Source organism: Chiloscyllium plagiosum, chromosome 7 (genome assembly GCF_004010195.1).
Source record: "Chiloscyllium plagiosum isolate BGI_BamShark_2017 chromosome 7, ASM401019v2, whole genome shotgun sequence".
Classification (NCBI taxonomy): Eukaryota; Metazoa; Chordata; class Chondrichthyes; order Orectolobiformes; family Hemiscylliidae; genus Chiloscyllium; species Chiloscyllium plagiosum.
In genome coordinates this window covers 102,278,314-102,288,251 of record NC_057716.1, presented here as the reverse complement: position 1 = coordinate 102,288,251, position 9,938 = coordinate 102,278,314, and the positions used below count along the sequence as shown (strand labels likewise).

At 43.5% G+C, this 9,938-nt stretch overlaps 1 protein-coding gene across 2 annotated transcripts in view; it reads right to left on the bottom strand.

Moving 5' to 3' along the window:
• Positions 1 to 1,060: 1,060 nt before the first annotated feature.
• Positions 1,061 to 9,938, bottom strand: part of cnppd1 (cyclin Pas1/PHO80 domain containing 1) — a 40,736-nt gene continuing 31,858 nt past the window's right edge. For both annotated transcript variants that reach the window (XM_043694276.1, XM_043694277.1), the window contains one exon: positions 1,061 to 3,129. In XM_043694276.1, the coding sequence (XP_043550211.1) occupies positions 2,413 to 3,129 (717 nt within the window). In that variant the 3' untranslated portion in view covers positions 1,061 to 2,412. The remainder of the gene's footprint in view (positions 3,130 to 9,938) is intronic.

Here is a 9,938-nt window from a genome sequence, read left to right as displayed (position 1 = left end):
AGGTGTTGTTGACAGTATAGAGGGCTGTTGTAGGCTGCAGCGTGACATTGACAGGATGCAGAGATGGGCTGAGAGGTGGCAGATGGAGTTCAACCTGGATAAATACGAGGTGATGCATTTTGGAAGGTCAAATTTGAAAGCTGAGTACAGGATTAAGGATAGGATTCTTGGCAGTGTGGAGGAACAGAGGGATCTTGGGGTGCAGGTACATAGATCCCTTAAAATGGCCACCCAAGTGGACAGGGTTGTTAAGAAAGCATATGGTGCTTCGGCTTTCATTAACAGGGGGATTGAGTTTAAGAGCCGTGAGATTTTGTTGCAGTTCTATAAAACTTTGTTTAGACCACACTTGGAATACTGCGTCCAGTTCTGGTCGCCTTATTATAGGAAAGATGTGGATGCTTTGGAGAGGGTTCAGAGGTGGTTAACCAGGACGCTGCCTGGACTGGAGGGCTTATCTTATGAAGAGAGGTTGACTGAGCTCGGACTTTTTTCATTGGAGAAAAGGAGGAGAGGGGACCTAATTGAGGTATACAAGATAATGAGAGGCATAGTCAATAGCCAGAGATTATTTCCCAGGGCAGAAATAGCTAACACGAGAGGTCATAGTTTTAAGCTGGTTGGAGGAAAGCATAGAGGGGATGTCAGAGGCGGGTTCTTTACACAGAGAGTGGAGAGAGCATGGAATGCATTGCCAGCAGCAGTTGTGGAAGCAAGGTCATTGGGGACATTTAAGAGACTACTGGACATGCATATGGTCACAGAAATTTGAGGGTGCATACGTGAGGATCAGTGGTCGGCACAACATCGTGGGCTGAAAGGCCTGTTCTGCGCTGTACTGTTCTATGTTCTATATAAAAAACCAGGACCAAGGCAGTTCAAGGGAATTGGTTACTTACTCAACAACGAGACAGTAATCCAGGAAGACCAGACAATAGGCTTGGGGACTGAGGAGGGAATGAAGTTTACTCTCTAAGTTGCTGTTGATTTAAATTAGAACAAATGCAGAGGCTACAAAAAAGAAATGGGGGCGGGGCGCACCAAAAATACTGAATTACACATTTGGGACGAGGAGGGAACTGTTTACATTTCGACGGCATCTTGTACACTTAGCAGAGCACAATTAAATCTGGATGGGAGAAATCAAAAGGTAATCTGTGCAGCTAAGTTCTGGTTAAGCGATGACCGAATTAAACCAAGTGCTAATTACAAAATTTAACTTAAACCTCCAGTGCTTCCCTGATCTCTTCACAGATGCTGCCAAGACCTGCTGAGCTTTTCCAGCAACTTCTCTTTTTGCTTCCCTTATCCTTCAATCATTCAGTAACCAGCCCAGTAGTGAATACAATACACAGTATTATATAGTGAATACAACTGACACTCGGATAGCACAAAAGATGTTTTAGGAAAGATACAGATTTAAGTTCCCAACGTTAAAAGTGGTGTCTCCTTTTTTCACGTCTCTCAACAGAGATCAACATATGGCTAAGATTTCAGAAATATAGACTTTTTCTTGTATCCCATGCCCATTTCTTAGCCACTTCCATTAAACCTTTTCATTAATGAAGCCCTTCAATCACCAGAATAAAAAATATAGAGATTTACAATCTCCAAATCCGAGACGCAGCAGGGCCCATGAAACAAAAGTAAACAAAGTACAATGATCCAACAGCATTTGCATCACATCTTCCTTCATTTGCAGTGAAAACATTCTGATTCAGGCTCCATTTAATACATGGCAGCACACACTGCGGATGTGCAGGAGTGCTGCTTTGCCAGAGATACTGTCCTTCAGCTGAAATGTCAAAGAGAGCTACTGTCTGCTCACTCCAGTTTGTTAGCCTGGATGTGAAAGAAAATCCCACCGCTTTGCTTTTCTCTTGCCCAAGTCAACATCCCTCACCCAAGAGCATCAAAACATAACATTCTTTGCATTTTCCTTTGGAGGAATCTGCTACGCACAAAGCTGCTGCTGTGTTCTCCTACGTGAGGGACTGCTGCACTTTAAGGTAATTCATTGTATGCAAAGCACCTTGATTTGATACATGGATCGACACCAATGGTGTCTTCTTATAAATCAAATTTATTGCTCATATTACACACCATGTCTATAATTTTTGTCTTGGAGACAAAATGACCAGCTTCATACCAAGCATAAACTTGGCAGCATTTGGTGGATTTATGGTGTTACTCACTGGTGTTTAGGTTAGGTATAGCTGCCAATTCTGGAGAACAGATTTTGTGGTTGACTAAGGTTATATTGCGATTTTAATGTCTGTCTTGCTAATTTCATGGCTGGATTTAAAGATCATTCAAAAGATCATAAGTCGGATTCGGGTGTGGGCAAAGAAGAGAAAACAGTTCAGTCCGATATAGCCGTAATTATCGATTCCAAAAATCTGACCGATGCTCCTAACTGGGTAAGACTGGCATCACAAGCTGGTTAAATGCCAATGCTGATTCCACAGGGCATTGACTCATCCTTAGGGAACCAGGGAGACACAGGAGGTCCATCAGTCGCTCAATGCTGTGAGGGGGCTTTCCGTTTAACTCAGTGTCTTTTGTACAACCATTGCATCCGACATGAGGCAGGGTGTGTGAATGGATGGAGGCATATGCTTCCAATGGGCTGTGACGAAAGGCAATCTGGACAGATGTTTGGTTTGATGACCGGCATTTAACGGCCAGCCCGGCCTCACTGTGCAGCTTACAACAATTCGAACAAGAAATGGGCGCCGTGATTCGAGCTCCCTCTCGGGTGGCCCTCACGTCATTACTGTAAGTGAGTGAAGTCAGGACGGTCCCCCAAAGACACAGTGCGGTTACCCCAATGCCAGAGTTCACCCTGCTACCATCAGCTTCTAAGATACAGCAGGGAAGACCGGAAGGAGGGTCTCGAGACTGGACCAGATTACCGGCTGCTGCTTCAAATGGTGTTGACAGAAAGGTCTCGGCCTCCTGGGTGCATTCCACTGGGTCCAGGATAACCCCCTGACTCAAAACAGGCTCTTGGTTCTGGGAAATCACACATATCTGACCCTTTGAAAAGACTGCCTGGCGCAGGACTGCAGTTCCAGCAATAATTCCTGCGACACTGGTAAGATACACAAGTCCCATCATGCAAGCAACCTGCAGTGAGAAAAAAAAAACAAATGTAATAATCGTTCAAACACAGTTCACTCATCAATCCTTCCTGGAATCTGCACAAAATCAATACAATTTATTAGATTCACTGTGGAAACAGATTGTGATTACCATTGAAAGATTGACTGGATTGGCTAACGGAGTACTGTGTTACACCCCAGTACACTAACAGAGCATTTTGACATGCCAAAGCTTTACTTAACTGTCAACATAAGGCACAGCAGCGGGCAAAGCAAACGTTAGTCATCAACAAGTGACAAGCTTCCAGATTAATTGCCCAGAGTTCTCTTACCACACCAGAAATGCTGTGTTGTTAGCAACTGATAGCCAATTTCTGTCCCTGACTGATAATCCAGAAAACAGTCAGAAGTCAGATGACAACAGGTTTATTTGAAATCACAAGCTTTCGGAGCACTGCCCCTTCGTCAGGGGCATCGCTCCAAAAGCTTGTGATTTCAAATAAACCTGTTGGACTATAACCTGGTGTTATGTGACTTCTGGCCATGTCTACTTCAGTCCAACACCGGCACCTCCACATCATGGTAATCCAGAAAATTATAGGCCAATGAGTCTAACACTAGTAGCAGGGAAATTAGAAGATTCTTAGGGATACGGTATACTCACACTGGTGGAAAAGAAATGAACTTCTAAGCGATAGTCAGCATTGCTTTGTCCGGAGCTGGTCTTATCTCATAAATTAGATTGAGTTCTTTTGAGGATGTGACGAGGATGATTGATGAGAGTAGGACAATGGCTGGTGTCTACATGGACTTTACTAAAGCATTTGACAAGGGTCCTCATGGTAAGCTGGTCCACAAGGTTAAGTCACATGGGATCCATGGTGAGTTGGTTATTTGGATACAAAATTGGCTTGATCATAGAAGACAGAGGATAGTTGAGAGGGGTATTTTGCTGACTGGAGGTCTGTGACCAGCGGTGTTCCACGAGGATCAGTGCTGGGACCTTTGACATTTGTAGTGGTTTGGATGGAAACATTGGTGGTCTGATTAGTAAGATTTCAGGTGACACAAATTGATGGAGTTGTGGATAGCGAGGAAGGTAGTCAAAGGATACACCAGAATACAGATCAGTCAAAAAGTCCATGATAGGTGGAAATATTCCAGACAAGTGTGAGGTGATACATTTTTGGAGTCAAATGCAAGACGAAAATATACAGTAAATGGCAGGACCCTTAGGGGCAATCTCCACTATCAGATTCCCACAGCCCTTTCAGTGAAAACATTTTTTAAATCAAATCCCTCTGAATCTCCTGCTTCTTACCCTAAAGTTACGCCTTCTTGTGAATGATTCCTCAGCCAAGGGGAACAATCGCTTCCTACCCACCCGATCCATTCCCTTCAATTTTATACATCTCAATCACGTCCCCTCCTTAGGCTTCTCTGCTCGAAAGAAAACAATCCAAGCCTACCTAATCTCTCCGTATAGCTCAATTGCTCCATCCCAGGCAACATCCTGGTGAACAACCTCTGTACCCCCTATAGTGCTATCACATCCTTCCTATAGCAAAGTGACCAAAACTGTGCACAGTACTCCAGCTGTGGCCTAACCAACACTCTGTACAACTTCAACATGATAGGAAGGGTTTAGAGGGATATGGACCAAGTGCTGGTAAATGGGACTAGATTAGGTTAGGATATTCTGTAGGCATGGACGAGTTGGACCGAAGGGTCTGTTTCTGTGCTGTACACCTCTATGACTCTATCTCCTTGCTATTATACTCTATGCCACAACTGATGCAACTGTCCCACGTGCCTTCTTAACTATCCTATTCACATGTTCTGCAAACTTCCAGGATTAATGGATAATTACCCCAAGATCCTTCAGTTCCTGTGTTCTGCCATTCATTATATAACAAACAATAAGGGTCCCAGTACTGATCCCTGTGGTACACCGCTGGACACCAGTCTCCGGACACTTGAACAGCCTTTTACCACTACACGTGTTGTACTTCTAAGCCAATTTCTGATCCATCTCATCAAGGTTCCCCAAATTCTTCTCAATGTCTCCCAAGAGGTAGCTTATCGAAAGCTTTGCTAAAGTCCACATAAACTACATCAACTGAACTTCCCTCATCCACACGTTTGATCACATTTTCAAAAAATTCTAACAAGTTTGTTCGGCATGACCTCCTCTGACAAAGCCATGCTGACTATCGTTAATTACCTCATGCTTTTCCAAGTAGACATTAATTCTCTCCTGCAGATTTTTCTCAAATAGCTTCCCTAACACAGACAGGAGACTCACTGGTCTGTAATTTTATCTCTACCACCTAACTTGAAAAGTAAAACCACATCAGTTGTTCTCCAAACCTCTGAAACCTTCCCTGCCACCAGAGAGGAATTAAAAATTTGTGTCAGAGCGCCTGCAATTTCTTGTGTCACCTCCTACAGCAGCCTGGGGTGAAATTTATCCGGGTCAGGGGATTTGTCCGTTTTTGAGTCTGTCAGAGCCTCCAATAAAAGTTTGTGAGTCACAATGCAGTTATATAACACTTTAGGTAGGCCACATTTGAAGTAGTGTGTGCAGTTCTGGTTGCCGCTCTATAGGAAGGATGTAGAAGCTTTGGAAAAGGTGATAAAGAGGTTTACCAGGATGTAGCCTGGATTGGTTTTCAATAGACCATTGGAGGTGAAGGGTCGACCTCATCAAAGTTAATAAGACTATGAGAGGCATTGATAGGGTGGATAGTTAGAGTCTTTTTCCCAGGTTGGAAATATCAAATACTGAGGGACAAAAGTTAAAGGGAAGAGAGAAAAATGGGTTGTGTGAGGCATTTTTTTTTTTAAACACAGAGGGCGTAGGTGCCTGAAACATACTGCTAGGAGAGGTAGTAGAAGCAGAGATCATAGCAAAGTTTGATAAGCATTTAGACAGCCACACGAACATGCAAGGAATAAAGGGATACATGCTACATGCAAGCAGATAGGATTAGTTTAAAATGATATCATGGTCAGCACAGTCAGCCACAGGGCTTGTTCCTGTGCTCTACTGCACTACGTTCTATGGCTGTATATGTGGGCGGGTGAGAGAATTGGTCACAGCTTCTTCCTCTCCAAATCTGCATGAGCTTTATGCTGAAAAATAAAGCAAAGCTCCTGAATACCAAAGATGCTGGTGTAAAATGTTCGGCACCTCAACTTCAATTTAAACTCTCCTGCCTTTCCACCCTAACACAGACCCTCCCTTCCGTTGTAAAAGCAAGGAGTGCTGGCTACACCAAGCAGGTTAGGTAGTATCCACGGAGTGAGAAATAAGAGTTAATGTTTCAGGTCGATGATCTTTCAGCAAAACTGCAGGAATATGAAACTAGAAAAGTCTTGTGCCAGAAAAGGGGAAGGGGCAAGAATGACAAAGGAGTCTGTTATAGGGTGGAGGCCAGAGGAGAAAAATGACAAAAGATTTCATGATGCAAAAAGCAGAGAGAGTGGTAATGGGTGTGGTGCAGACACAAAAATCTACACAAACGATCCTAACTTTTAAAAATTCTGTTGGAAGGTCATCAGCCTGAAATGAGTTGTTTCTCTCTGCACAGACTGATTGAGTATTTCCAGTATTCCCTGTTGTATATGATATTTTCAGCATCTGTGGTTTTGTCTTTTTTCTCTCTTATTTATAAAACAGCAACTCTTCCAAAGTGCAACTTCATTGGTAGAAAATGTGGGCGATATCTGGGAATAAAAAAAATGTCCTTCAGAGGTCTTTGCTGCAGAATGGCACATAACCTAGCTCTTCAGACACATGTGCTCTTTGTGACACTTAGAACAGGCATTTAAATCATTTGCAGCCCTCTGAAATAGCCTAGTAAGTCACGAGGGGTCAATTAGGGTTGATCAACAAACGCTGGCGTTCCCTTAAAGAAAAATCAAGATTTTAAACTGAGCCAAGGGAATTAATGAGTCAATAAATACTGGAGATCTGAAATTTTATGAGCACGCCAACGTCACTTGGAAGTGACAGAGAGCTTTATAATGACTGTAATTAGTTTTCCAAATTAAATAGGAAACTGACAATTTTTTTTGGCCCCTAAGATTGTTTTGCTAAACTATTTGTGAAGTGAATTGGAGATTAATCTTTCTGATGTTTTCAGGAATTAACTATTACAAAGTTTAAACAGAATAGATGGCATTCACTGAGGCTCTGCGGTGAGTTAAATAATTCATATATTCAGCAAAAAGGGAAAACAAAATGTCAGAAGAGAACAAAACCGACAGCTTGAGAGACTAACCAGAGCTCGACTGTGCCCTGCCCCAGATTGGTATCAGCACCAGGAGCTAGAAAAGAGCACGAGGGGATGTGTTTGAGGCAGCACGGGCTTTGGCTATCACTTTTGAAAACAGATTAACATGAAATAAGGGTGAAGCAGTCTGCAGAAGTATTGGTGCTGACCACTTCTGCATCAGCAACTCATGCGCAAACGTATCCTGAAGCCTAGTATGGCCAGATGACACTACTGGCTCTGATTGCAAGCGTAGAGGAGCTTGTAGCTATTTCGGTATTTGGTGTAATTACACAGATTTTAGATGACAGTTAAAGAGCCAGCCACATTGCCATGGATCTGGAGTCACATACACATGTCAGACAGGTTAAAGATGATAGATCTCCCCTCCCAAAAGGCATTAGTGAATTGGATAGGATTTTGCTCATGTTATCATTGTAACCATTATTAACATTTAATTCTACATACTAAAACCATGGAACTCTCAGCATGTGTGGGTGCCCCTACAGCACAAGGACTGCAGCAGTTCAAGGAGGCAGCTCAGCACCACCTTCTCAAAGGTCAACCAGGGACAGGCAATAAATGCTGGCCAGCCAGTGACGCCCACATCCCAGAAAGAATAAATTTAAAAATTAAATAAATGAATTTACATTCCCCCATTTGCTGCAGTTGGACGTGAACTTGTTCCCAAGTCATTAATTCCAGCCCCTGGATTTCTAAATTAGTAACATAACCAACTTATCTTCCATTGACATTATTGTAACACGTGAAAATTAGTATAACTCCAGACAGGAGCAAGCGCAAAGCAGAAATAAAGCAGCCCAGGAACATTCAGTATATCATTACTGAAAATTCTCAATCAAATATAAGAACATTTTAAAGCACTTGTAACAATGTAATTATTTACGTACTTCTGTCAGTTTCTGCCATATTGCCTGATGACAGGAGACAATGAAGGCCCTTTCCAACAGGCAACCCTGCTTCCGCATAATCTCACATGGTATTCACCCACACACATACACAGAGACACACTTCTGAAATGTGCTGCTTCCACAGACTCTTTCTCAGCATCACAATTCCCAAACCCCTCCAACTCTCTCTCTCCCTCATTAGCCCCTCTTCCCAACCCACTGTCACACTCACAACAGCCTGTCTTCCCAAATGGCAGTCCCTCTCCCCAACCATCCCCCCACTCATTCATTCAGGAAGTTGTATTCTCAAATCCCACTCATTTGGCAGCCCCTCCTCCCCACACCCCTTATACCAGTCCACCACAGACACATTCACAAACATACACTGACCCTTATCCCCTTTTGGAGTAGTTGCCAGTGCCAGAAAAACAAAGTGTGAACAATGTGCAGATAGAAGCCACCATTCAGCTTCCCAGCTCAACCACCTCACCTCAGGCTTTTTTCCCCTCACCTACTCAGTGATTTTTGAGTTATGTCTGTCAGCCTCTGCCTGCACCAAGTTAGCATGCAGACAACTTGAGCTGCTGCAAGTGGATTGCAAAGTTAAAGAGGATTTTAGGCTTGTACTTTTCACCAACATTAACCTGGAGGAGTGTCCTGCCCGAGTCTCCAGACTGAGCAGTTTCACAAATGCCATTGTTACCCTGGAGAAGGGCAATATCACAACACCAGATGTGAGCATTCAGACACAGAAGCTAGGGAACTTGGAGAAATAAATGGTGATGTCTTGAAAGAGTTCATTTTACAAAAGAGGAGGTCTTAAAATGAATCAAGGTGATAAATCCCCATGACCTGATCAGGTGCTTCCCAAAGCTTTATGGGAAGCTAGGGAAGAGATTGCCACGTCCCTTGCTGAACTATCTGTATCGAGAACAACCATAGGTGAGGTGCTGGAAGACTGGAGGTTGGCGAACTTGGTGCCTTTATTTAATGAAGGCTGTAAGGAAAAGCCAGTGAACTATGGACCGTTGAGTCTTACATCAGTGGTGGGTAATTGTTGGAGGGGATTCTGAGGGACAGGATTAACATGCATTTGCAAAGGCAAAGACTGATTAGGGATAGTCAACATGGCTTTGTGTGGAAAATTTTGTCTCCCTAACTTGATTTGAGTTTTTTGAAGAGGTGACAAAGAAGCTTGGCAGAGCAGTTGATGTTGTCTGTATAGACTTTAGCAAAGTGTTCAACAAGGTTCCACGTGGTAGACTAGTTAGTAAGGTTGAAACTTTATTGCTGGAACAGCACAGCAGGTCAGGCAGCATCCAGGGAACAGGAGATTCGACGTTTCGGGCACAGGCCCTTCTTCAGGAATGAGCAGAGAGTGTTCAGCAGGAGAAGATAAAAGGTAGGGAGGAGGGACTTGGAGGAGGGGCGTTGGAAATGGAGATGACCTGGGGTGTGCAGTGAGAGAGGGACTCACTGAAATCTTTGTAGAGAGAGGCAGAGAGCTTCTGCAAGGAAGGCATCCTTGTAAGAGGATTCGCAGTAGGTTGAAATCTTCGAGGAGAAAGTGAGATCTGCAGATGCTGGAGATCAAAGTTGAAACTTTATTGCTGGAACAGCACAGCAGGTCAGGCAGCATCCAGGGA